The sequence below is a fragment of the Lemur catta genome, chromosome 2 (assembly GCF_020740605.2).
Source record: "Lemur catta isolate mLemCat1 chromosome 2, mLemCat1.pri, whole genome shotgun sequence".
Taxonomy (NCBI): domain Eukaryota; kingdom Metazoa; phylum Chordata; class Mammalia; order Primates; family Lemuridae; genus Lemur; species Lemur catta.
In genome coordinates, this window is record NC_059129.1 from 35,750,277 (window position 1) to 35,775,898 (window position 25,622).

At 56.6% G+C, this 25,622-nt stretch overlaps 3 protein-coding genes across 13 annotated transcripts; 1 reads left to right on the forward strand and 2 right to left on the reverse strand.

Annotated features, from left to right (window-relative positions):
* Positions 1-259: 259 nt before the first annotated feature.
* HIRIP3 (HIRA interacting protein 3) lies at positions 260-3,472 on the reverse strand. The gene is made up of 7 exons (XM_045543402.1): positions 2,909-3,472; positions 2,710-2,830; positions 2,476-2,590; positions 1,188-2,206; positions 923-1,091; positions 742-840; positions 260-653 (listed from the first exon to the last, which is right to left on the reverse strand). Exons 1-7 carry the CDS (start codon positions 2,971-2,973, stop codon positions 490-492), a joined length of 1,752 nt encoding a protein of 583 aa, XP_045399358.1. The 5' UTR covers positions 2,974-3,472; the 3' UTR covers positions 260-489.
* Positions 2,723-25,620, forward strand: INO80E (INO80 complex subunit E). Of its 11 annotated transcripts, none has more exons than XM_045543410.1 (8): positions 2,728-3,745; positions 3,904-3,974; positions 4,528-4,580; positions 7,288-7,366; positions 7,461-7,572; positions 7,959-8,075; positions 24,499-24,586; positions 24,817-24,839. In XM_045543410.1, exons 1-8 carry the CDS (start codon positions 3,665-3,667, stop codon positions 24,822-24,824), a joined length of 609 nt encoding a protein of 202 aa, XP_045399366.1. In that variant the 5' UTR covers positions 2,728-3,664; the 3' UTR covers positions 24,825-24,839. The 11 variants fall into 11 exon arrangements, with proteins under 11 accessions (XP_045399361.1, XP_045399359.1, XP_045399366.1 ...); XM_045543411.1 differs by lacking the exon at positions 24,817-24,839 and adding an exon at positions 24,704-24,784; XM_045543414.1 differs by lacking the exons at positions 24,499-24,586; positions 24,817-24,839 and adding exons at positions 11,427-11,519; positions 12,054-12,135 and having other exon boundaries at positions 2,729-3,745.
* On the reverse strand, positions 12,951-17,250 carry DOC2A (double C2 domain alpha). The gene is made up of 10 exons (XM_045543416.1): positions 16,986-17,250; positions 16,530-16,609; positions 16,229-16,303; positions 15,981-16,090; positions 14,031-14,157; positions 13,889-13,948; positions 13,646-13,809; positions 13,448-13,529; positions 13,262-13,358; positions 12,951-13,184 (listed from the first exon to the last, which is right to left on the reverse strand). Exons 1-10 carry the CDS (start codon positions 17,248-17,250, stop codon positions 13,039-13,041), a joined length of 1,206 nt encoding a protein of 401 aa, XP_045399372.1. The 3' UTR covers positions 12,951-13,038.
* Positions 25,621-25,622: the final 2 nt, after the last annotated feature.

A 25,622-nucleotide genomic window follows, 5' to 3' on the forward strand; every position in this document is an offset into this window, starting at 1 on the left:
CCTTAGGTTATCAGGCCCAGCTAAAAGAAGCAAGGTTATCAGAGGGCCCCACTGGTTAGGTTAGGTCGTAAGGTTAGAAGGGAAGGGGCCACACACCTCTCTGATAGGGCCTGGTGGCAGACTTTGGATGGCAGGGTCTGGAGGCTGGAACTGCTTTGGGGAACCTGGGGGAAGTTAAAAACCAGACCAGGGGAATGGGTGGGGGGCAGTGGCCACTCCAGCTTCCTGGCCCAAAGTACAGGAAGTGGGAGTGGGGAACCAGTTTTGATGAGGTCATTACAAACACTCCTTTATTGAGTCTTAAAAAATAAAACCCTGTAAACACCTTAAATGGAGAACATGAAGCTGAGATGTGTCCCAACAACTTGTGTCCTTGGGGGCTGCAGTCTTCCCTGAAGAAAGCTGCTCCTGCTCTGTGCAGGCACAAAGGGGTGTTTCATGTGCTTTGTACACGTCGGAAACGGTCCATATCCTGGGAGGTAGGGAAGTTCAGTTACTCTCGCCATCACTGCTGATGATGCCACGCATATGTGACCAGTCTGGGGGTGCGGGACGGGGCCGTTCTTCCTCTGAGTCTAGGGTCCGGCGGTATAGCTCCCCTGAGGGAGCTGCTTCTCCTAAAGGGTTCCAGGCTGTGCGTCTGCGTGGCCGGCCTGGGAGGAAGAGGAAATGGGAGATTAGTTGTTTGAGAAAGTCCAACCCTACCCATCTTTTCCTGGGCAGTGAGAGGAAACCCCTTACCTGAACCACTGATGATATTAGCAACATCCAAGGAGGCCACCTCGGCCGCCTCCTCCCGCTGCTCCTTCAGGGCCCGACACTTATCCAAGGAAGGGTTACCTGGGGTAGAGGAAGCTTGTGATCCTCTCCTCCCCAGCAGCAAGGCCCTCTCCTGCAGCCCCCAGGACACACCTAGCCTCACCCTTCATGCCCAGGGCTTCCAGTTCTGCTCGGAGGACACTCAGGCGCTCCTTGTGTGAGCGACAGGAGCCCAGTAGCTTCTTGTAGTTTCGATGGGCACCACAGGCCCGAATGTAGCGCTTTAGCCTCATCACAGCTGGGTGGTCCTCTCCACGGCGACCAGAGCCAGCCTACAAGGAAAGCCAGCTGAAGGCCAAGACTGCTAGGCTTGAGTCAGGGTCTCCTTCCTCCCTAACAGTGGCCTCCCACGCCCCCTTAACCCTTACCTTTCCTCCTTTCGGCTCTGGGCTTCCATCTGAGGAGGAAGAGGAGCTGCGTGTCCTGCCTTTCTTGGAGCTCTTCTTGGAAGAGCGGTTCTTCCTTTCCCCCTTGGGGCTCCCTGCTGCCTCACTGTCACTCACCTCCCTCTCCAAGTCACTCTCCTCACCACTGACACTGCCCAGTTTGGCTATCTTTCCAGTGCCTTTACCCATTGCTTTCACCTTCCAGCTGTCTTCCCCAGCCTCGCTGCTCCCACTCTGCCTTTCCCCACCCTCACACAAGGCCCCATCCTTGCTCTTCCTCTGCACTGGGGGCTCTTCCCCTCCCCTACTGCTATCCCCACTGCCTGCAGCCTCTTTTTCCTTCTCTTCCCCACTGTCCCCCGAGTCTCCCATTAGTCTCCTCACCCTGCTTTTCTGCTTACAGCTCCCCTCCTCCCAAGCTGACCTTTTCCCTCCATTGCTCCTGGCTCTGGATTTCCAATCTTCCTCCTCCTCCTCTTCTTCCTCCCTGATCTCTTTGTTCTTGGCTAGGATCTCCTCCTTCTCCTCCTCACTCTCCTGGTAGGTTTTAACTCCTTTATTTCCCTGTACCTTCTGTGCTGTCATCTGGGCAGGTTTTTCCTCACTGTCCTCACTTTCTTCCCTGGCCTGCTTCCTGCTAACTGAGGCCTTGCCTAAAGCCTGCTTGTTCTTTGTCACAGGTCTGTTCCTAGTCCTGCCCTTGTACTCCTTCTTCTCTTCCTCTTCCTCTTCACTGCTCTCTTCCTCCCAGACCTTACTTGTTCTGATAGAACAATCCTCCTCCTCCTCCTCCTCCTCACTGCTCTCCTCTAATTCTATCTTTGCAGTCAGGTCCTTCTGCTGTTCTTCTTCATCGCTGCTTTCTTTGTTCCCTTCAACTGCTTTCTTTGAGGCCTGCCTTGGACTCTCTTCCTCCTTGGCTGGGCTGACTTCTGGGGCTGCCCTCCCGTTCTTTGCTAGGGGTCCAAAGTATTCTGGGCTGGAGGTTGCAGAGCTGGGCTCTGGAATATGGAGAGAAAAGAGGGTTGGGACAAGTTCCTTCTGTCCCTTCTCCCACCACTTGGGATAGGTTGCCTCTACCCGTGGCCTGACCGTTAGAGGAAGGGCAAGAGGAAACACAGGTATCCTGTGTTTCCACCCTGTTCCTGGTTCCTGACTCACCGGTCTCACCCCCCTCACTACCACCTTTGGATATAACATATGCACAATAGATACTTTTTGAGTGAACCAATGATGTAAAAGTCACCAATAGCAGGAAGGAGGCACTAACCTGACTCTGAATTGAAGTGGAACCTTTTTCTCTCTGATTCACTGCAGGGGGTGGGAGGCCTCTTCACCTTCTTGGTAAGGTCTAGCTTCTCTTCCCTGGTACCAGCTTCATCCACCTGCGTGTGCACCCGGAGGGCAAAACAGGTACCAAGGTTGCATTGTGCCCCACCCCCTCTCAGGCCCCTCCTCCTCGGCAACGAACCCCGCCTCCCGTGGCCCAGGCTCTTGCCCACACCTGCATCTTCAGCAGCTCCTCCTCCACTAGACGCTTCAGCGCCTGCTTTTCCTCGGGTTCCAGGTGGTCGCGGCCCGCGTGAGCCAAGAACCTCCGCCGCACGATGGAATGAGTGAGCGTGCTGCGGTGACATGGTGTCAAAACGGAGTCCCCGTCCCACCCCGTCCCTTTCCAACCCCAACTCCAACCCGCTATGCACCTGAGGTCTGGGCGGCCTCGGAAGAAGCTACGGGTGAACTCCTGCATCTCCTTCTCCCGCGCCATTTTGCTCCACCCGGGATTGGCGGCTCCCGCCTATTTTTCTCGTCGGCCTCCGTCAGCGCGTTTGACAGCGGCTTCCGCAAGCGCAGTGCTATGACGCCTTAAGGCGAGGGGCCGTTGAATCTCGGTCGCGGACTGCTGGGGCCGAGAACTTTGCCAGAGCAAACTTGTTTTCCCTGGGTAGTTGGAGGTCTCGCGGCTCCCACCTTTCCTTAAAACGAACGGTTAAGGTTCTTATCAGCGTCGGCAATCTGTCGGTGTAACGTAATCAACGCGCGACGCAGCCTTCTTCCCTCTTACGGGCACCATCTAGGCCGCTGTTATTCCGAAACGCAGAAAAAAAAGAGCATCCTCGCCAGGAGATTGGGAACATCTGGATGAAACGTTCCTGTGGCTTCAAATCTCTAAGCACATTTGGAATAAAAAACGGCGTCCTCCGACGTCCGCCATCTTTGTGACGTCGCCGCGTCGCGGCTTCGCCGTCTCCTGCGCAACCACTCGAATCCCCGTTCCTTTCCCGGTATTCCCCTGGAGGACGGTCCGGGCGGTGGCGCTGCCTGGGCGCGGGGCACGCCGGGAGTTGTAGTCCTAGCCGGCATAGCCTTGCGGAGTCTCCGGAAGTGGAGGCGTGAAAGGCCGGGCTGAGCCGGCTTGGGGCGGCGGCAGACGCTGGGGCGCCTCTCCCGGGCCGGTCATGAACGGGCCGGCGGACGGCGAAGTGGACTACAAAAAGAAATACCGGAATCTGAAGCGAAAGCTCAAGTTCCTCATCTACGTGAGTGCTGGTGGTGTGGGAAGGTTGTGGGGCGTGAGGCCTGGCGCTGATAGGACCTCAGTTTACCCATGTGTAAACGGGGTGGGGCGAGGTGTCCCGAGTTCCGGAACCCTTTACGGATGGCCGTTGGCGCAGCGCCCACCTTGCCCTTGTTACAGGAACACGAGTGCTTCCAGGAGGAACTGAGGAAGGCGCAGAGGAAATTGCTGAAGGTGTCCCGGGACAAGAGGTGAGGCACGTTGGGGGCGGGGGCGATGCGGCTCCTGGGGATCTGCATTCGGGCCCCATCCTGGAATAGGGCCACAAATGCATGGGCTCCTTTCGTTTGTTTTTTCTTTCTTTTTTCTTTTTTGAGACAGAGTCTCACTCTGTTGCCCCGGCTAGAGTGCCATGGCGTCAGCCCAGCTCACAGCAACCTCAAACTCCTGGGCTTAAGCGATCCTTCTGCCTCAGCCTCCCGAGTAGCTGGGACTACAGGCATGCGCCACCATGCCCGGCTAATTTTTTCTATATGTATATATTTTAGCTGTCCAGCTAATTTCTTTCTATTTTTAGTAGAGACGGGGGTCTCGCTCTTGCTCAGGCTGGTCTTGAACTCCTGAGCTCAAACCATCCTCCCGCCTTGGCCTCCCAGAGTGCTAGGATTACAGGCGTGAGCCACCGCGCCCGGCCGCATGGGCTCCTTTCGAGGATCCAGTGAGCCGTCTAGAAGGGACAGGGACCCAGGAGAACATTGCTGAGATGGGAACAAACACTCTCGTTCTCCTCACCTCTTCCCTCAGTTTCCTCCTAGACCGACTTCTGCAGTACGAGAACGTGGATGAAGACTCTTCTGGTGAGCAAGGTCATGAAATTTTGGTGGAGGACATGGCTCCTGGCACTTCAGCAAACTTCCTGGACCTCTCCTTGTAGGCTGTGCAAGCTGATGCAGCCTCCAATGGTTCTTAAACCTAGTTGATTGCCTTCCATTCAAGTATTTATTGAGCAGCTACTGTGTTTCAGGCACTGTGCTTGGCAAAGGGGATACAGGAGTAGCAAAGGTGGATGAAGCCGTTGGCCTCTTGTAATTTATATTCTAGTTGGGGAGAATAAGTAAATGAAGAAATAAACTAGAATTTTAGGTAGCTCTAAGGACTTGAAAGGAATGAAAACAAAGGTATGTGGTAGTGATAGGAGTTGACAAACTTTCTCTGCAAAGGGCCAGTTAGACTTTCTGAAATATATAGTCGTTGAAGCAGCTACTCAGCTCTGCTGTTGTAGTGTGAAAGCAGCCGTAGCTGATATGAAAATAAACGAATACGGCAGTGTTCAATAAAATTTTATTTACAGATACTGAAATTTGAACTTCATATTATTGTCACATGAAATATTATATTTTTAATTTATTTCAACCACTTAAAAACAAAAACGTAAAAGCCATCCTTAGCTTGCAGACCACACAAAAGCAGGCAACAGGCAATGTCTGAGTAGAGTACTTAAGAAAGACCTTTTTAGGGAGTTATGTTTGAGGCTGGGGCCTAGATAAGAAGAAAGCAACCTTATGAAGACGTGTGCTAGAACTTTCCAGGCAACATAACAAATGCAGATGCTCTGAGGTAAGAACGGGCCAGGCTTGAAGAGCAGGGGGATTAAGCTTATAGAGCTTGGCTTTTCAAGCTTTTCTCTGAGTACTTTTTACAATTAATTGGATAGTTTACATCATGATCAGGTCCCCACGTGTGTATATATAATTATGAAACAGTATTTAATGAAACATTTTTAAATAAGTCACTGTATCCAGTTCATCTTGATAATTTTTAGACTGCTGTTTTTTCCTCTTTTTAATGCTGGTTGCAAACCGATAAATTGATTTCATGACCCACTAATGGACTGAAACCCACAGTTTGAAAAGCCCTAAGGGGGCATTTGTGGGCATGTTGCTGGGTGGAGCCCTCATAAGCAGTGTCACACAGAGTCACCTCTCCACGGTGCGTTTAAACATTGTTTAGGGCAAGGATCAGCAAACAGCAGCCAGGCATGTTTTTGTAAACAGTATTTCGTTGGAACACACAGCACCCGTTCATTTATCATAGGAGGATGACAGACAAAGGGAAGTAGGCAGGGGTAATGTAGGTTGTGGCAGAAATATTTGGCTTTTATTCTAGCCTCTCATTTCCTGCCTTTCCCATCCCTAGGGTCTCTCAGTTAACTTCCTATTTGAGGGAAACTTCAGGGCAAGAGACATGAGAGAGCCCAGCATGATATGTCTCGGCACAGTGTGAGGATGGCTGTGACAAGGGAAAGTAGAGGGTTCTGGGAGAGCCAGCAATTAACTGGACCTGAGGGTTTCTGGAAGACTTCTCAGAGGAGGTGGCGTTTAATCTGCTTCTTAAGGGATCTGTCTGAGCAGAGAAATTGGAATCAGCTTATGTAACATGTAGCAGTTGTTTATTAAATGAAAGATGTGCCTTTTAGGCAGGGCGCTGAACTAGGAAATAAATTTCTTTTTTGAGGAAATAGGTTGATGTGATTTGGAGAATACAGTCTTTTGAGGAGACCAGAAAAGTAGATTGAGGTCAGATTAAGAAACACTACAGATTTATGCAGGCAGAAGGGATGTCATCAGGAAAGATGTGGCAGTTTTATGTTTTAGGTCGTTGTGGGGTTGGAGTGGACAGTGAGTGGCAGGGAGTGGTGACAGTGCTTAACAAGTGATTTTGACATGGAGATGGCATGACCTTGTGGCCATGGCAGTGGAGAGCAGTGGATGAAAGGAAGAGAGATTTGAGGGGTAGATTAACAGGACCCCCTGGCTATGGGTAGTGGAGCAGAGGCAGGAGCTGAGGCAAGTAAGGAGAGAGTGGCATAAAATGGCCAAGGAGACCTGAGTTCAGTCCCAGCCCCACATCTTACTTTCTGAGCCTCAGTGACCTCATGTGGCAAGTGGAAGGGGTACCCTTACCTTCCTCTTTAGATGGTTATGAAAGACCGGGAGGTGGGGAGTGGGAAGGAGCCTGGCAGGGTGTACTGCAGCGTGTGCTTGGCGAGTGCGTTGTGGAAGGGCTGGAGCAGGAAGTGGGCTAGGGAAGCCACAGGGCCGCCCAGGGCCGCCCCGGAACAGAGCAAGTGCGTGTGCCATTGGGAAGTCAGAGTCCTTGGAGCATCCCCGCTTCCCCCACCTTTGTTTTTTTCCAGAGACAGGGTCTCGCACTGTCACACAAGGCTGGAGTACAGTGGCATGATCATAGCTCACTGCAGCCTCCAACTCTTGGGCTCTGGTGATCCTCTCACCTCAGCTTCCTGAGCAGCTAGGACTGCAGGCACATTGCCACCACGCCTGGCTAATTTGTAAATTTTTTACAGAGAGGAGGTCTCGCTATGTTGCCCAGGCTAGTCTGGAACTCGTGGGCTCAAACTATCCTCCCGCCTTGGCCTCCCAAAGTGCTGGGATTACAGATGTGAGCCACCATGGCCAGCCCCCCAGAGCCCTTCTGTAGTGTCGAGGTTATACTCCTCTGAGGTGTAACCCCCAACTCCCACTGACCAGCCCTCCCCCCTAACAGATTCAGATGCCACTGCATCTTCAGATAACAGCGAGACAGAGGGGACACCCAAGTTGTCGGACACACCAGCCCCCAAAAGGTGAGAAGACAGCATTTGTCTCTGGGGGAGGGGATGGGATGGGGCACCTGGGCCTCCAAGCTGCCTCTGACACCCTCCCCTGTCCTTTCTCCAGGAAGAGAAGCCCTCCACTGGGAGGCGCCCCCTCTCCCTCCAGCCTCTCCCTGCCTCCTTCAGCAGGGTTCCCCCTGCAGGCCTCCGGGGCCCCCTCCCCATACCTGAGCTCGGTGAGTTGGGGCCAAGGGTGGGACGTGGTGAGCTTAGATGCCTGGGAATAAGGTGGGCATCATTTGGGCCAAAGAGCTAGGCCTCAGGGTGAGGCCAGTCTAACTCTGGGGACAACTGTCTGGGTGTGGCCAGCAAGTGTCCCTTGGAGGGTATGAGTTGGGAGTGCCCACTTCTGTGTTGTAGGAATGGGGAACAGACGTAGCTAAGGAGAGCAGACCCCAGGACACAGTCCTGCTGTCCCCTGCCCTTCTGTTCTGGGAGCCCTGGGAGCCACACTCACCACCATCTCTTTTGTTTTTCCATTCTTCCTTCTGTTTGCATTTCTTCCCTTCTCCTCACCCTGATCCACTCCATCTCCCATCTCCACCCCAACTCCCGCCTGCAGCTGGCTTCCCCCCTCTACCCCCCATTCCCTTCTGACTACCTGGCCCTGCAGCTGCCCGAGCCCAGCCCCCTGAGGCCCAAGCGGGAGAAACGGCCCCGCCTGCCCCGGAAACTCAAGGTACCCTGATTTGGGGACGTTAGGGAGGGGCCAGAACGGCAGGAGGACAGCCATGTAAGGGAGGCTTAAGACAGACTGGGGGCCTGTCCAAGATCTTTGAACCATTGATTTGGGACTGCTGGGGACCCAGCCCAGAGCTAGGCACTGAGGGATGGATCAGAGAAGTACTGGCTCACAGGCCCATTCTGGGGGACTTAGAATGAGGCTCCTTTTCACAGTGGTGTGTTCAGTGATGCCAGACAGCCTCAGAATTGGACAATCCAGAATCAAGTCAAGCCTGCCCCAAGTTAAAAACCATGTGACCTTGAACAGGTCTCTTTGACCATCTAGGTCTAGATTGGGCATCTGTAAAGTGAGCAAACTAGGTGGGATCGATGAGTGTTTGTGGAGCACCTACTATGTACCAGGCGTTGTTCTAGGAGCTACAGATACAATAGTGAACAAAACAGACAAAAATCCCTGCCCTCACGGGGCTGACGTTCTAGCAAGATAGGCAACAGTGGTGCGGAATGGAGTCAGGTAAAGGGGACGGGAGCTTGGGGGGGTATGGCTGATGTTTACGGTTGGCAGTCTGGGCTACTATATGATCAGAGATTTAAAGGAAATGAGAGTAGCCATGTGGCCGTCTGGGAAAGGGTTTCAGTAGAGGCCTGCTCGGCTTGTGCAGGGATCCGGAAGGAGGCCTGTGGTGGGAGGAGGGTGAGGGGAGAGTGGGCAGGGGGCCCGGCAGAGTCCAAAGAACCAAGGGGCAGGATGGTGGCAGGCCTCAGAGGTACTGGAAAGCCTCGGGTTTGTGCTGTGGATGAGATGGCCCATTGGAGGTGGTTGAGCAGAGGGGGGAGTCTGATCTAATTTACATTTTAACAAAATTGCGAATGCTGCGGTGTATAAATTAGACTGGGTGCAGGGGTCGGGGTGAGTCAGGAAGGAAGGGAGGAGGCTACCACCCTGTGTGAGAAGCTGTGCAGAGGGGGAGAAGTGGCCCAAGGATCCGTTTCAAAGAACAAGCTGCAGGAGCACCTGAAAGCCCAAGTGTGGGCTAAGAGAGGAGGCGAGGTAGCTCCAGGGATTTTAGCCTGAGCCACTGAAGAAGTGGAGTTGGCCTTTTTTCTGAGATGGTGAGAGCTGTGGGAGGAGCAGGTTTTGGAGGGAAGATGCAGTGTTTGGTTATGGACATGCTGAGATGCCATCTGGAAATGCCTGTGGCAACTGGGTACGCACGGGGATGGCCTTGGGAGGTAGGCAGCATGGGGGGAGATGCGCGCGTCGGGATGTGGGGGAGTGTGGGTGGAGAAGGGGGACACTGCTCCCTGAGTCCCCGGGGCGGTGAAGAGGGCCATCTGAGGATGCGGACCAGCACAGTGCCCTTCTACCTCTGCATCAGAGTTAAATAGGGGACCGGGTGCGGTGGCTCATGCCTATAATCCCAGCACTCTGGGAGGCCAAGGCGGGAGGATCGCTTGAGGCCAGGAGTTCAAGACCAGTCTGAGCAAGAGCAAGACCTCTTCTCCACAAAAAATGGAAAAAATCAGCTAGGTACAGTGGTGCACACCTGGAATTCCAGCTACTTGGGAGGCTGAGGCAGGAGGATCGCTGGAGCCCAGGAGTTTGAGGTTGCAGTGAGCTAGGCTGATGCCACAGCACTCCAGCCAGGGAGACAGAGCAAGACCCTGTCTCAACAACAACAAAAAAGTTGAACAGGTGGATAGGGACCAGACTAGACTGGACAGCTTTCAAGGCTCTGGAGCCAGAAGCAAGATAGGAGGCTGTGTGTGTGGTGGTTAGGAGTATGGGTTCTGAAGTTCAAATCCCAGCTCTTCCATTTACTCCCTTATTGCTTACGTTCTGGAGCCTGAAAAATGGGGGTAATAATGCTGCCCCTTGCTCTTTTTAGCAGGCTTTTTGCGTTTGGCCTGGAGGGCAGAGTGGTGGAGAAGGCAGGGGTGCATGCAGGGGGTGGGGGTGTGGCACTGCGTCTGCAGGGGCCTGTTGGGGCTTTCTGGCTGGCCCTGGGCCCTGCAGTGGAGCACTGTCAGGGAGCTAAGTTCTGGATGTACAGGGGAGAAGTGTGGGCTGGGAGGGGGCCCCAGTCAGTGACTGTGCAATGTCGGGGGGCGGGGGCAGGATAAATCGGGGAAGGTTGAAAGAAGAGAACATTTGGGCCCAGGGGGAGTGAGATTTGGGTATACCAGGCTGAGGCCATCATGGGAAGGGAGACAGAGACACAGTGAAAGTACTGTTTGGACTGGAGCTGGAGTGCTCAGGGGGAACATTGGGATGAGAATTAGGGTGGGGTTACAGAGCCCTGCACTCCCAGAAGCAGGAGTCTGCTTGCCACCAAGGAGGGAGTGGGAGTCCCTGAGGTTATGGGAGACATGGTGTGATGGGAGGTGGCAAGTCTGAGCAGAGCTGGCAGAGCTGTGAGGCCTGAAGAAGTCGCTTAAGGCTTGGGTCTGAGTCAGACTTGCAGTTGGAATCAGAGTTGGAATCCCAGCTCTTCCACCTACTTGCTGTGACCTTGGGCATGTCATTTAACTCTTTGAGCCTCAGCTTGGGGTCATTGTGAGGAGAATATGAGTTAAGGGGTGGAAAACACTGATCCTGGAGCCTGGCCCCAGCGAGCCCCAGGTAAACGGTAGCTGCCATGGGTCATGCCGAGGGGGCCATTGAGTAAGCCCAGGCAAGGGCAGGACGTGGGCATAGGGTCAGGATGGAGAGGTGGAGCCAGAGGAGGGGGCAGTCCTCAGGCAGGTGTCCTGTTTTGGTTGTGCATGTTTGTTTGCTCCCGTGTGTACACATGGGTGCCTGGGACTGGGTGCAGGGGCGCCGTTCAGAGTTGGGCCCCTTGACAGTCACCAGTCCTGCTAGGCCCTTGCACCCCAGGCCTGACTCGTGCTGGCCCCCCACACCACCCCAGGGCCAGACTGGATGCTGCCCAGTGGGACCCCCATGGGCCTGCTCCTTCAGGCCTCCTTTTCCAAATCTCACTGTCCGCCTCTGGCATTTGACCTCTCCTCCCTCCTAGTGTGTCCTAAAGGTTGAAGATCATTAACAGAAATCACCTGGCACATAGTAGGTTCTCGGCTTGTACCCACAGGCAAAGCATGGGGGCTGTCGCAGCCCAGAGCTCTCCATGGGGAGGATTTGTCAGGATGGGGCTGGAGGGTTGGGTGGGAGAGAGGCCACTTCCCGGTCTCAGAGGACAAAGTAGGACTTTGTCCAACTAGAGAAGGATGCCCCAGGTGTAGGGGCCAGCCTGTTGCCAGGCATGTTGCACTGCCTGTCCTGAGAGCAGCGAGGAGCCTGAGGGCCCAGGAGTGGAAGAATGACATGCGCAGGTTTGTGTTGTAGAGAGATCACTCTGGCTGCAGTGTGGAGGAGGAGCTGGATCGGGGAGAGGCTGAAGGCAGGGAGTCCAGTTAGGAGGCTGGTCCCATAGCACAGGTGAGCCGAGAGGAGGGCCTGGTCTAGGCTAATGGCTGCGGGGATCCCAAGGAGGGGCCCTGACCAACATACAGCAGAAGTTCCTGGGGGGCAAAGAAGCTGCCCAGGCTCCTGGCTGGCACCAGCGAGTCCCGAGCAGGAGGAGGGAGAAGCAGCTGGTGGTGGCGAGCGGTATACGAGGTGCCCAGAGGCAGGCGGGCACTCCAGGCTGACTCTGCTGTTAACTGCTGTTGCAGTGGCAGCCAAGGTGCCTCCCTGGAGAGGGCAGGGCCCAGCTTTTCCCTCCGGTTTCCTGTGAGACCCCCACCCCCTCTTCTCACCTCCATCACCACCCTTCACCCCCAGGCACTTGCTGGTTTGAGACTCTGCAGGGGCTGAATTGGGGCAGGGCCCTGATTCCAGTACTGGCTGGCTGGGCTGTGCCCACGGCCCCTTCCCATCCCCCAGAGCTGCCCTGGGGGGTCAGTCCCCAGCCTCCTGGAGGTCCCAATGCCTCCCTGACGAATGCCCCCTGTGTTTCTTCCCCTGCTACAGATGGCGGTGGGACCCCCCGACTGTCCTGTGGGAGGGCCGCTGACCTTCCCTGGCCGGGGTTCTGGGGCTGGGGTTGGGGCAGCCCTGACTCCCCTCCCGCCTCCCAAGATGCACCCCCCCACGATCCTGAGCACCGTCCCCCGGCAGATGTTCAGCGATGCAGGCAGTGGGGATGATGCCCTGGACGGGGACGATGACCTGGTAATCGACATCCCGGAGTGACCCCCCGCTGCTGTGTGCCAAGCCCCTGCCCGGCGCCCCTCCCCGTGCCAGCACGCTCAAGCCCCCAGCTTCCTCAGAGATGTTTATTGATGCCCAGTTGCCATGCTTCGGCCACTGACACAATCAGAAAAGGCATAAACATGCACAAATGTCCTCCAGGAGGGTGGCAGGGGCTCTGCCTGCACATCTCGGCCACAGTATTTAGCTGAGTGGCTGGGAGCATCTGCCACCTGAGGAGGCAGAGACTCCACAGTGGCCACCCCTTTAAAAGGGCACCTGTACAGGGCTAGGTTTTTGTTGTTGGGTTTTGTTGTTTGTTTGTTTTTTAATGAAGATTCTGTGTTAAAGAGGCGGCTCTGGGTTTTTTTGTCCTTTTCTGTTTTGGAAACATCCTCTTCGGAACCTCCCCTGATCCGACCTCCTCCCTGTGGGGGAAGGGGCCGGGGCAGCGTGGAGAGGCAGAGGAGAGGAGCGGCAGGGGCTTGGGGCGGGGGCCCTGACAGCACCCCCGCAGGTGTGCAGAGGATGGGTGGTTTGCATATTTGCAGGTGACAGCTAGTCAGGCAGGAGGAAGTCTGCATATATGAATATAGATCTCCACAATCCCTCACAAGAAGACAGACCCACAGTCATGGAGACTCTCACAAAAAATAAAACAGGTAGTGCGGGGCAGGGGCATCCACCCCATGTAAACGTGCAACACACTCGTGCAAAGGTTGGGTACTGGACCCGCCAGGAGAGTCGCTGGGCAGCTGTGGTCCGCTCAGGCCGAAGGCAGAGCCCCAGCTGCTGGGGGCAGCTCGCTGGTCAGGGTGTGCCAGCGCTCCAGGGCTGCGTCTGGCTGCTGCAGACAGTCGCTCCAGTGCTTTCGGGCCTCGCCACGGGCTCCTGGCCCCAGGGACACGCCACCTGGGGGTCAGGCAGAGTCAGGACCCCTCTTGCCAGTTGCCCTCCCCCAGCACCACGCAGCCAGGCTCCTCCCTCACCGATGAAGTCATTCGATTTGCCAATGTCATAGTCCCAGACTGTGACTTCCAGAGTCTTGGTGGCCAGAGTGGGGAGCTCCATCTCATAGAAGAACTCCTGGGGGACAAGGCAAGCCACACCTTCCCTGAAGCCCTCTCCCTCGCCTCCCCGAGCCCACCTGTATTTCTGGTCCCTGCCCTGCCCACCTCGTTAAATTCTGGGTTTAGGGTCTTCTTCTTCACACACGTCTTATGCTTGGATTTCTTATCCACATCCGGTCTCAGGTACCTAGGGGTGGAGGGAGAGGAGTCATGCGGTTAGGGACAGGACAGGCCCCAAAGGAACATCGGGGAGGGGCCAGGCTCCCAGGGGAGGGCAGAGCAGGCCTTTGGGCGAGGGCTCACGTCTTAACGTAGGGGTCCGAGTAGCCATTGACATCCATGGCAGCCAGGTGGGCACAGCGAACGATGCCCACCAGCAGCCCCCGGCGCCGAGAGCTGTAGCTGAGGCTGAGCAGGATGCGGCCACGCTCTTCCAGCAGCCCAGGCCCCTGCTCCGCCTGCTCTAGCTGCAGCGGACAGATGCAGGGGTCAGCCTGAGTCCTCCACCACCTCCCACCCAGATGTGGTCCCAGTGAGGTGCCTCACCTCCTTCAGGTAACAAGAAATGCCCCTCAGCGCCGCCGACATGGAAGAGGGTGAAGCCAGCTGAGGAGGCAAAGAGAAGGTTCTGGAAACCTGGCCTCCCCAGGGCCCCTCCCCCTGGAGTCCCTGCAGCCCCCACACAGACCGGGACCTGGCGCTCAAGGCAGATGTTAAAATGCTTCTTCTGTGAAGGCTTGAGGCGGCGGAGGGGCACTCGGATCTCCCCGATAAACTCATTGTGGCTCAGCTTGTCCTCGTCACAGACAGTGATCCTGGCGGGGAACTGCAGGGTCAGGGCCCCCTGGGGTCCTGAGCCCTGCTCCAATGTGGGAGAAAGATCCTCAGGCCCACCCCAGTTCTGCCCTAAATACTCCCCACCTTGTCTGGAAAACAGGCTGGAGCCTGAGAGGGACGGTCGGATTTGCCTGTTCCTCTGCCCTCCTTTCCAGCTGCCCAGGCTGTCCTCGGTCCATCAGGACCTGCTCAGCCACTGCCAGAAGCCCTCACAAGTCATGGGCCCCACCCCACTCACTGCCTCCTCTCAGGGGCTGGGGCAGGGTCTGACTGAACACCACACGGCAGGTGTCGGTGGATACGGCCACAGATGTAGGCTGTGAGAGCTAGAAGGGCCTTGAGGAGCCTTGGGCAGCCAGACAGGAACCCCACATCTCCTCAGGCCGTCCTGTCCTTTTCTGCATGGAGCCAGCCTGCAAGGACACATGAGCCCAGAGATTAAAAAATGATTGCTTCGGCCGGGCGCAGTGGCTTAGGCCTGTAATCCCAGCACTCTGGGAGGCCAAGGCAGGAGGCTCGTTTGAGCGCAGGAGCTCGAGACCAGCCTGAGCAAGAACGAGTCCCAGTCTCTACTAAAGACGGAAAAATTAGCCGGGCATGGTGGTGCACCTGTGGTCCCAGCTACTCGGGAGGCTGAGGCAGGAGGATCGCTTGAGCCCAGGAGTTGGAGGTTGCTGTGAGCTATGATGATGCCACTGCCCTCTCCCCAGGCAACAGTAAGACTGTCTCAAAAAAAAAAAAAAAAATGGATTGCTTTGACTTTTGCCCATCCCCTTGGGCAGCCTCTGTGCTGCTTCTACTGTCACCTGCTGCTGTGTTGGGCAGCTGTGGCATGGAAGTTGTTCAAAGCCCAGCCCTGCCACTTTTAAGTCATCTGTGTGACCTTGGGCAAGTCAGTCTCCCTAAACCTCAACTGCTATCTGTAAAAGGGAGATAATCAAGTGAAAGAAAATTTTGCATTAATGCTTAGCCCAGGGCTGGCCACTAGTGAGCACTGTCATTGTAGGCCTCATTCCTTCACCTCTGGAACGTGGTGCCAGCCTTTCTGGTGCTGCCTCCGGCCTCCCCCAGCCTCCCTACACACCCAGCACCAAGGTGAGCTCTGCAGCAGCCCTGATCATGCCCCTTCCCTGATGCAAACCCCTTCTGTGGCTCCCTGTTGCCCAACAAAGAAAGCGGTCTCTTTCAGCCCCGGCTTTGCTGCCCTCCACTGCCCCTAAGGGCATACTCTCCTCAAGTCTCCATCTCCCTGGGATGATGGAGCGAGTTCCCTGTCCCTGAAGACTTCACTCCCTACAGATTTTAGGGGAACTCAGGGAACAGAAGGGGCAGACCTAAACTACATAGGTCTGGCTTCAGCCAGGGGCCCTGAGAAAGGGTCTCAGTGACCAGGGGTAGTTTTCAGGAGGAGGCAGAGCTTGGACTCCGGCTCACATGAGTGGATTTAGGCTGGCAGAGAGGAAACAGAGGGTGCTTTCTAGGTGGAAGAGACACAACAGGCAAAGTTCCAGCGTTATGAAAGCGGCCAGTTGGAAGAAGGCGGTCCTCCCCTCAAGGAGCAGTAGGAGAAGCCTTGGGGGCAGCAATGCCAGGGAAATAGCCTGGCCTGCCGCTGGAGTGGTGGGGAGCCGCTGATTCCTGAGCTTCAGAGAGGTAGGGTCTTAATGGGACACAGATCAATCAACCAAAGAAGGTTATAATGACACGTTCATGCAGCAGCCCTGGCTGGGGGAGGGGGTGTGAGCTGTCCCAGAAGAGGTGTTAGGCTGCAGCCCTTGGTATGGGGAGGATGAGCCCTCACCTGAGCACCTTGTGGTTGATGTCGTCATCCGTGATTCCACTGTACATCAGGTCTTCGTTCCACACGGGATTCAGCGTGTTCCTCTGAGTCTTCGTTTTTAGCTTATTGGCCTGGGGTGTGGGGACAAAGCATTCTGAACCCATGTCCCCTGACCCACAAAGGCTGAAGGCAGAGGCTGGGGAAATCTGGGACAGACCCCCCCACTCCCCCTCAAGCTGGGCCAGGCTGGGGAGAGAGGAGGCTGTTACCTTGCAGGCTCCCGGCAGCAGGTGCAGCTTGACATAGGGGTCTGCAAGGCCATTGAAGTCCATGGGCTTGAGACCCTGGAGAGGAGGGCGGGGAAGAGGGCTGTGGGCTCCCATCCTCTTTCCCTCGCTCCCTCCATGGAGCTGGCCCCTGAGGTGTGCAGAGCCCAGAAGGAGGGTGCTGGGGTGGGGAGGAAAGGAGCAGGCATCTGGCCTGGGGAAGGGAGGGAAGGATGGAAAGCCACCACCCCTCCTGGGCTGGGAGGCAAACAGGGCCAGGGCTTGGGAGGCCGGGAGCGCCCACCTTGGCCCTGAGGATGCTACAGTGCAGAGTGCAGGAGGCCTGGTCGTAGAGAAGGTCAAACTCCAGCGTGCCCAGGGCAGCTGGAGAGGGGAAAGGTAGCATGAGTCAGTGTGTGAAGGCAGGTGTGTATGAGACCGGCCGGAGGCACTGAATGTGTGTCTCCATCTCCATCAGCTCAGAGCGTGTGTGCAAGAGGCGGAGTGGGCACATGTGTGTGCGCCTCTGGGTCCGGGCCTCGGCCACAGCTGGGTCTGTGTGGGTGGTGGAGCGTCTCAGCAGAAATATTGAATATTGAGCCTTGCTGAAGCTGTGATCTCCACGCTGACTGCAGCTGTGGCAGCAGTCCCTGCTGCCCCCCCACAGTGCCCACCCAGCAGGGCTTGTCCCCTCCCCACAAGCCTGGAGGCCCCTTCACACACACACACACACACACACACACACACACACTCGACTCACTGGTATCATCCGAGTCATAGCTGTCCACTTCAGCTCCGTCCTCAGGCGTAGTGGCCCCAAGGAGGGCTGCAGGAGGGGCCAGAGCCAGGGGGGCCAGACGAGCAGGGGCCTCCCCGCAGCCGCCTCCACCCCCTTCGGGTCCTGGTCCCCGGCGGGGGAAGTAGTCAGAGATCTGGCGGATGGGCCGGATGGGCCCGGGGCACACATTGATGGCCATGTGCTCCTGGATGTTGATGGTCATGCGGTCGCCCCTGCGGCCCCTCATGCAGCACCCCTGGCTGGGGGAGGGGGTGTGAGCCAGCCTGAGCCAGGGTGACTCCTCGTACCTACCATTGGTGGCTGAGGGCCCAGCAGCAACCTCCTCAGCCTGTGGGGCCCTCGCTGGCCTCCCTTCCTAGGTGTTGAGGGACAGAGTGGCCTGTGCCAGTGGCACAGGCTGGAGGCCTGGCCCTCCAGACCCCAGGCCTTGCTCTACAGGGCCCGGGCTGCCAGCCCACTCCCGGAAGACAGCCTCCCCTGTCCACCTACCTCTAGGTTGTCCCTCTGTCATCTTCCCAGCTCCTTCTCTCTTTCTGGGCTCCCATCTGCCCCTGAGCCTTGCCTACTCCCAACATCCCCATAGGTCCCCGCCTGTCTCTCTGAGGCTCCTTCCATCCTTTGCACCAGGCGCTGGTCTGGTCAGGTTATCAACCACCCCTTTAGGCTTCCACTTCCAAATGTCCCTTCATTCAAGCCCAGGCTCTGCCTGCCTGCGGGGTTCCCCGCCCCCTCCACGCAGCCCCTGGTGGAGACCCCTGCCTCAGATGCCTCCTCCCGAGCTTGGCTCCCCAGGGGCGCCAGAAATCGCAGCCGCAGGAGAGCGAAACAGCCCCGGAACCCAGCAGACTGAGACGCACCCCCTCACCCTCACGCCCCCAGCCGGCCCAGCCCCCTGCACCTGTCTCTGCCTCCAACAGGTGCCCAGGCACGGGGTGGGGGACGGCGGGTGCAGGCTGGGCGGTGGCGGCCGGCGACTCCCAGGGCGGCCAGCGAGAAGAGCCCGAGTCCGGCTGTGCGAGCGAGAGCAGGGAGCGCGGAGAAAGTGCGGGGAGGAGGGGGTGAGCGAGGTGGCGGCGCGGACGCAGCCGGCGCAGGCGGCCCGGGGCGGGGAGGGGCGGCCGGGCTGGGGAGGGGGCGGGACTCTCCGGCTCCCACCCGGCGCCCGCCCGCCCGGGCACGCTCGGGAGCACGCGCAGGTGCACCCGCCGCCACGAGTGTCCGCGCGCACGCACACACACGCGTGTGCACACGTTGCCGGGCACTCCCGCGCGCACACGCCTGTGCCCACGTGTGCACGCTCACCCACATGCGCCAACCCAGACGCGCGCGGAGAACTTCGCATGCACACTCTCGCAAACACGCGGGCTCCCTGCGCCACCAGGAACCCACGGCCAGAGTCGCCGGTGTCCCCAGGTCTTCCCGGAGACCCAGGCCCGCGCCGCCCCCGCGGAGCTCTGGCGCCTCCCTGCCTCCCCTTTTCCCTTCTTCCCCAGTGGGTCTCCCGGGCTGACCACCCGCCTCGTTGCCATGGCGACACCAGCTCGCCACCGCCCTCCACTCCGCACCTCCTCACGCCCCTGCCCGGCAGAGAGCGCGGGGCGTCTGCCCGCCCCCTCCCCATACCCGTGGGGGCGGGGCTTAGGGATCCACGGAGAACTGGGGGCGGGCGGGGGTCTGCGCTTGCCGTCGCTGGCCTGGGACTTCGGGGTCTCGGAGCGGAGTGCGGCTGGGGAGCCCCACAGTCCGCGGGAGGAGACAGGCCTGAGGCTGTGGCTTCCCCCACGCCTCCTCCCCTTTGGCTGTTCAGGCGTCTCTACCTGTTACCCAAAGCAGTCCCCTGGGGCCCGTGTCTCAGGGATGTCATCTCCTCTGGGGACCCACCCTCCGTCACCCCACCCCCTGCCATCGCCAGTTCTGTCCTGCAGGTGTGGAGGGGACGTCGGGGCTTGGCTCTGAATGCCCAGAGCCCTGCGGTCGTCCTCTGCGTCTGCCACTTCCCACCCAAACCCTGCCACCTCCACGCCGCCTCCCTGCTCCGCCCTGCCACCGGCCTGTCAGTCGGACCCTAACCTTTGGTCTTCGCTCTCTTTTGCCCCAAACTTACCATCGCCGAAAGATAAAGTACCTCATCACCCCGCTGCCCGCCGCCAGCTCGCACCAGTTACCTGCAGTTCCTAGAACAGCAGTTCCTTGATTTCTCAGCCGCTGGACCTTTGCTCACAGACGCTCCTCTACCCGGGAGACCTTCCTGCCCTTCCTTCAGGAGTCATCCTGAGTCACCTCTTCCTAGGAGCCTTCCTGGAGCATCCTCCTCTGCCCCTCAGCTTCCAGCGCTGGCGGGGACTCAGCTCTGCCGGCGCCGTTTTGTCTGCGCCCCCCCACCCCCCGCAGGGAGCTCCACAGTGAGCAGAGGCTGATTCATCTCCCAGTCCCCAGTGCCCCAAACCGGGCCTGGCACTAAGTCGACATCCCCGAATATTGTTCTTTAAGAGAGAGAAATGTGATTATGCAACAATGTAAATATACCTAACACTAACTGTACACTTAAAAATGGTTAAAGACGGTAAATTTTGTTATGTGTATTTTACCACAATTTTTTAAAAAATAAGGGAAATGGGGCTGGGTGCAGAGGCTGATGTGAGCTTGAGTGTTTGAGGTCAGCCTGGGCAACATAGCAAGATGCTGTCTCTTAAAAAAAAGAAAAGTAAGAGAAATGTAAAGTCAAACTGTACTGAAATACCATTTGTCACTTGTCAAATGAGCAAAATCAAAGTGTCTGTTAACACACAATGTTGGAAAGGCTGTGGGGTAAGTGAGCGACCCTCTGCCTACTCCAGTCTGGCAGTGGATACCAAGATGACAAATTCACATACTCTTTGACCCAGAAATTCTACTGCTAGGATTTTATGCTATAAATATGCTGATCCATGAGCAAAATAATAGAAGTTCAAGATTCCAAACCACAGCATGTTCCAAAAGACTGGAAACAACCAAAATGTCCACAAGGAGGGGACCAGTTTAATCGGTTGTGACGTAATTTCATATGATGAAATAATGGATAATGAATAATTTCCATGAAATAGTATACAGCCAGGAAAAACAAGGAGGCTCCTTTTGCACTTGTATAGAATCATCTTCACAGGCTCATTGTAAGTTAAAAAAGCAAGGTGCAGGACAGCATGTATGGAATGCTGCCATTTGACTGGGGAAAGGACCTTACACATGTTTATTTGTGCATTAAGTTATTTCTGGAAGGCTGCACAAGAAAATGATAACTATAGTGACCTCTGAAGATGTAAAGCGGGAATAGGAAAGACTTATTTTTCAACATACATCCTTTTGTATTTTTTAAATTTTGTACCACGTGATAGGTTACCCATTCCAAAGAATATATTAAGATAATACATTTTTAAAGTAAAGGCAACCATTAGGTTTTCTTCATGGCTGTCCAGGATAAGAGAGGAGGCAGAACTAGGAGATGCCGTCCAGGGCCACAGCTGGTGGGTTCAGCGGGACAGTGTCCATGGCAACATGGCCCAGGAGTCTGCAGAGTCCTGTCTCCTCCAGTGCTCTCTTCTCAGTGCTCCCGGGCCCAAGCCTCCAGAAAGCCGTGTTGAAGACAGGTGAGGATGAGGAGCTAAGCCAACTGCGGGGGAAAATAGCGGGCAGTGCCGAGCCCTGGTTTGTCCAGAGACGGAAGGCTTTTCATCCACCAGTCATCCGCCTAGTCATTCAGTAAATGTTTATTGAATGCCTCCTACAGATAGAGGTGATACAGCTACGGCCAAGATCAATGTTCTCTGGCTTCCCAGCCTCCTAGGGGAGATAGTCAAACACACAGACAGTTCCAATTCAGGGAGACAGCCACAACGATAGGGATGGTCAGAAAGCCATGGGAGCCCAGGGCTCACTTCCCAGAGAAGTTTTGTCTTGGCTGAGCCCTGAAAGATGATTAGGAGTCAGTCAGGGTCAAGCGTGGAGGCAGGGGTATCCCAGGCAGAGATCCATGCCAAGGCTGGGAGGCAGTCAGGAACCGGGTGTATACAAAGAACAGCCTGAAGACCAGTATGGCTGGGTGCACTGAGGAGGGGAAGGATGAGAAGGTCTCAAGTGGGTCAGTGGACAGGGGCTGGCCAGCTGGAGTCTTGCAAGCAAAGGGGAAATGCTCAGAATACCAGGGGCAACAGGAAGTCACTGGAGGGTTTTAAGTAGTGGATCCTCGTGTTCTGATTGTTCTGGCCCATAGTTGGGGAATGGGTCTTAGAGGGTAGGAGTGAACGTTGATGGACCAGTCCACAGGCTGCTGCAGTAAGCCACATGAAACACAGTGTCTGGTTGAACGGGGAGGGCTGCAGTGGAGGGGAGGGCAGCGGATGGATCTGGGATGGGATCTCTGTTGGAAATTGAACCAACAGGTCTTAACTGGGGATTTTTCAGGTGAGAGATGGGAGGGTTGGGAGATGATTCCTGGGTTCCTGTGTTGAGCAGAACGTGCAGCGGAGTGGTGGGACCATTTGCTGAGATGAAAAGACAAGAGGAGCAGGTTTGGGTAGGAGACTCAAGAGCTCCATTTGGGAACTATTGCATTAGAGATGTTTTTGGACATTCAAACAGAGACATCAAGTAGGAAGCTGGCTATAGGAGTCTGGAGCTCAGAGAGGTCTGGGCTGGAAATATGCATTTGTGAGTCACCAGCATATAGATGGTATTTAAAGCCATGGGTATGGATGAGATCACCTAGGCAGAGAGAATATAGATAGAAAAGAAAATGCCCAAGGCTGAGCTGGCTAGAGAATGAGGAGTCCCCAAAATTGGTGAGTGTGGCTCCCATGCCCAGAGTTAGGGGCAGGTGTACCCTGCTGAGAGACAGAATGGAAAAAGAAGTAACCATTAGATTTGGCAAACCAAGAGGTCATTGGTAGACTTGCCCAAAGTGGCTTCAGTGCAGTGGTGGGGATGAAGAAAGATCAGAAGAGGCTGAAGAATACATTAAAGGCGAGGGAGTGGAGATAGCAAGTGTAGACAACTCCTTAGGAGTTGTCCATGTCATACTAGAATGCTGTGCATCCGTGCGTTCTCTCCCTGTGATTCCGAAGGGCAGAGACCATGCCCTGGTGATTTCTATCTAAGCCATAAATGGAGTCCAGCCAGCACATAGCGGGAGCTCAATACATGTATTTAATGGTTGGATGAATGGATGAGTGGATAATTCACTGTTGGAGTCAAAAGGGCCTTTTCTCGTAGTGAGAGCAGCTGTATTCTTTTGAGGCAATTGAGGAAGCTAAAAAATCAGCCCCAAAGGCTACAGGCTGTGGCCCCCTTCTCCCAGCTAACAGCCAGGAGCAGCTGCACATAGGCCTGTGGCGGGAGTCCTGGCCCTGAGTCAGGAACCAGGCTGAGCCCCTGCATCCGCCACATGCCCTGCGGTTTTGGGTAAGTCACTTCCTCTTTGTCACAAGAGAAGAGCTGGGGAAGCAGCCTACAGGGCCAGTCCCAAAGAGGCCCCATAGGTGTTAGTCTCCCTCCTCTTTTTCCTTTTTTTTCTTTCTGGGCTTTTTTCTTGTCTAGGAGCTAGATGCCGATTGTGGCGAGTACCTCCCAGGGTTGCTGTTGGAAGCACAGGGGGGCTAGGACTCCAGGGGCCCTGGGGCAGGAAAGACGGAGAGGTGGAGCATCCAGCCCAGGAGGGAGCCTCCATCAACGGGCAGAGACCTCACACACCCCACGGACACACGCGTGGCTGCGGGGGAAGCCACGGCCCTGGGCGTGCCAGAGACTGTTGAAAAGGCACTTGTGCAGTGAAACTAAGGAGACCCTGAAGTGTCCTTGGGCTTGGGGGATGGAACATGTCTGTGACAGACAGGCCTACCTGCCAATCAGAAGGGAGCTAAGTCTTACACCCTGAGAGGCCACAGAGTATCTGGGGCCACAGGAGTGGGAATGGCTGTTGGGAAGTGTGACCGAGAGGGGAGACGGGATGGCCCCTGGGAGAGCCCACTGGCCGCAGAAGGGGAAACTGAGCCACAGCGAGGGGAGTCAGCCAAGACTCTGTGGATGGCCAAGAGACCTGCCTCAGAATGGGCCCGGGGGCTTCCTCTGACAAGGCCCCGACTGCCATTCCGCAGCGACCCGTTTTCCTGCAGCACCAGTTGCAACCTGTGGGAAGAGGCGGGCGGAGGGAACAGCCAGGCGCGGACGCTGCTGCCGCCTAGCGGGGAGGGGCCGCTACTTCTCTTGGTTCGCAGCCCCCGGGAACCTCATTCTTTCTCAGCGGGGCAGTGAGACCCTGTTTGGCGCTGGATCGGGAGACCCCTGTTCCCAGGATTTGGGCAAGAGGGAAGCCTCAGGGAGGAAGGCACACACCCCTGGTTAGTGTGCACCGCTCCATCACTTTCCCCCTCTGTGTCTTGGCTCCTTCTGTACAAGGGGGGCAAGAGTACCTGCGTCGCAGAGTTGTTGCAGGGGTTAAATGAGCCAATCTGCACCAAGTACTTGGACTAGAAATAAATGCTCAATAAATGCTACCTGTGATTGATCCAAGGGGTAACTGGAGGTGTGCAGTAGCCCTGTCCCCCCACCCCAAAATGTCCCTGATGTACAAATGCAGCTTCCCTTAGTTCTGGCTTTCACCAAGATTGCCCTACTAAACACCTCATGTTTGTAGATTCTGGGGCTGCCATTGTCATGGTTTTGTCATCAGCGTCGTCCCAAAGGATGAACGCTCTGTTGGTCCCAACCTCTTCTCTTCTGATTCTGGGGGTCCCAGGTCCTAGCACTTTCTCTATCCCCTCGCCCTAGAGTGTGCACTCAGAATGGTTCTGGGCTGTGACATCATAGAGCCCCCACCGCATAATTGGAGTGGAGGGGCCATGAGGCTGTGCCAGCAGGTGCTGGCGTGGGTGTGGCTGGCTGGGCTGGGGGCCATAGAAACAGGTGGGGCGCTGTTTGGGGAGCAGTGGGAAGGAAGGAGGCTGTGGGGGTGAGGGGCAATATCCCCTTAGGGATTGGGAGGCCAACCCCAGGCCTTTCTCTTTTCTGTCTACACTTCTGTCCCATCCTCCCCATCTGTCCCCATCCCCCTCCCCACCATGACCTCTCATGGAGAGCTCAGCTGACCGGAGGGACAAATTCCAGCCCCTCTGGAGCCACAATAAGGCAGCCTTAGCTTCTTGGGGTGTGGGCAGGGGTCTGCTGGGCTGTGGTCACAGACTTTGCCATGGGTCTTAGCGCCCAGCCCACAGCGCACCAAGGCTTTAGTCCTGGGCACGGAGTCCCCAGTCTTCATACACAGACCTGATTTCTTCGATTACCCAGACTCGGACCAAGCCAGCCTCCTGGCTGTGGCCCGGTTCATTGGAGAGAGGCCTGTCGTCTTTCCTCACTCAGGTGTGAACCAGGGCCTGGGGGAGAACTGCCCATCACCCTCCCGCTGGGGAAGAGTCAGGGGTCTCCGTCTCCCCTCCTTGCCTTGCAGGTTCCAACTCGGGGCTGTTCCATCACATCCTGGTGGGCGTGCTGGTGCTGGCCTTCTTCCTCCTCCTCTTCCAGTTCTGCACCCACGTGTAAGGCCTGCCCCTTCCCCGACCCCACTCACCTCCACCTTTCTCAGGAGAGGCTGAAGGACCCCAGTCCTGGGGTTCAGTGTGTGACCTCCCTTCTCTGACCTTCGTGCCCCACAGGAGCTTCCAGAAAGGGGCCTGAAGAGTGGACAAGGTCCCTGGACTCAGCCCAAGTGCCCCAATCCTCCCTCCTCTCCTGCTGATGAATACAAGTCCTCGCTTTCTCCTGACAGCTCTGTGACCCACTGGGGGTCCTGCCCTCTCTTGCGGATGTCCCTGTTTCCACCACCTGTGCCCACCTCCTCCCTTCCAGACCCCAAAGAACCGGGCGAAGAGGGCCTTGGTGGCGTTGACACAGATCGTCTTTATTAGTGCGGTCTGTAAGCACCTCCCACGTCCCCCGACCTCAGATTGGAGGAAGCCTTGAGAGGTCTGTAGCACCAGGGACATGCCAGGGCCTGAGGGCAAGATGCGCAGCCTGCCTGCCGGGAAAGGACTGGGCGCCCCTCACCTGCCCCAGGGCCGCTCAGCGCTGAGGCTTGGTGGGCAGCAGCGCCCGCCCTCCCCCCACCCCAACAGACTAGTCTGAATTTGGGCAAATAAATAAAATAAATAACATTCCCCAGCCTGGCCTGCCCCTCAGACGAGCTCTGGGGGGGGCCGGCCCCTGGTGAGGCCTGTGGTGGGGAGTAATTAGGGTGTCCTCCCTCTCCCAGATGACGGGGAGCCCAGGGGTTTGCAGCAGGGGGTGGGGATGTCCTTGGCAGCGGGGCCTCCCCCATGTCCTGACTCCTGGTCCCCTTGAGTCCTTGTCTCCCCATGAGGCCTCCCGCCCTCACAGGCAGGAGGTGGTGGCCCCTTCCCTTCTCCAGTGAGGGGTATACGGGGAGGGGTCACTGTGGGGAGAAGAGGTCCTCCCTCTCCCTGCCATTGGCCCCTGAGGGAGGGCCCCTCCCCCTTCTGGGCCACCCCGTCCTGGGGCTGTCCAGCGTGCCGCCCCCACCCGTCAGCCCCACAGCCCTGTCTGCAGGGGGGGGCG

Bases quoted from the DNA above. Each gene is read 5' to 3' on its own strand.
- INO80E (XM_045543403.1), top strand. From the start codon at position 3,665: ATGAACGGGCCGGCGGACGGCGAAGTGGACTACAAAAAGAAATACCGG. The intron at 3,746-3,903 runs GTGAGTGCTGGT...CCCTTGTTACAG, and splicing joins AGCTCAAGTTCCTCATCTAC to GAACACGAGTGCTTCCAGGA. The intron at 3,975-4,527 runs GTGAGGCACGTT...CTCTTCCCTCAG, and splicing joins AAGGTGTCCCGGGACAAGAG to TTTCCTCCTAGACCGACTTC.
- HIRIP3 (XM_045543402.1), bottom strand. From the start codon at position 2,973: ATGGCGCGGGAGAAGGAGATGCAGGAGTTCACCCGTAGCTTCTTCCGA. The intron at 2,591-2,709 runs GTGTGGGCAAGA...GTGCACACGCAG, and splicing joins AGGAGCTGCTGAAGATGCAG to GTGGATGAAGCTGGTACCAG. The intron at 2,207-2,475 runs GTTAGTGCCTCC...TCCATATTCCAG, and splicing joins CCACTTCAATTCAGAGTCAG to AGCCCAGCTCTGCAACCTCC.
- DOC2A (XM_045543416.1), bottom strand. From the start codon at position 17,250: ATGAGGGGCCGCAGGGGCGACCGCATGACCATCAACATCCAGGAGCAC. The intron at 16,610-16,985 runs GTGAGTCGAGTG...TCCCCTCTCCAG, and splicing joins CTATGACTCGGATGATACCA to CTGCCCTGGGCACGCTGGAG. The intron at 16,304-16,529 runs GTGGGCGCTCCC...CCTCCTCTCCAG, and splicing joins GTAGCATCCTCAGGGCCAAG to GGTCTCAAGCCCATGGACTT.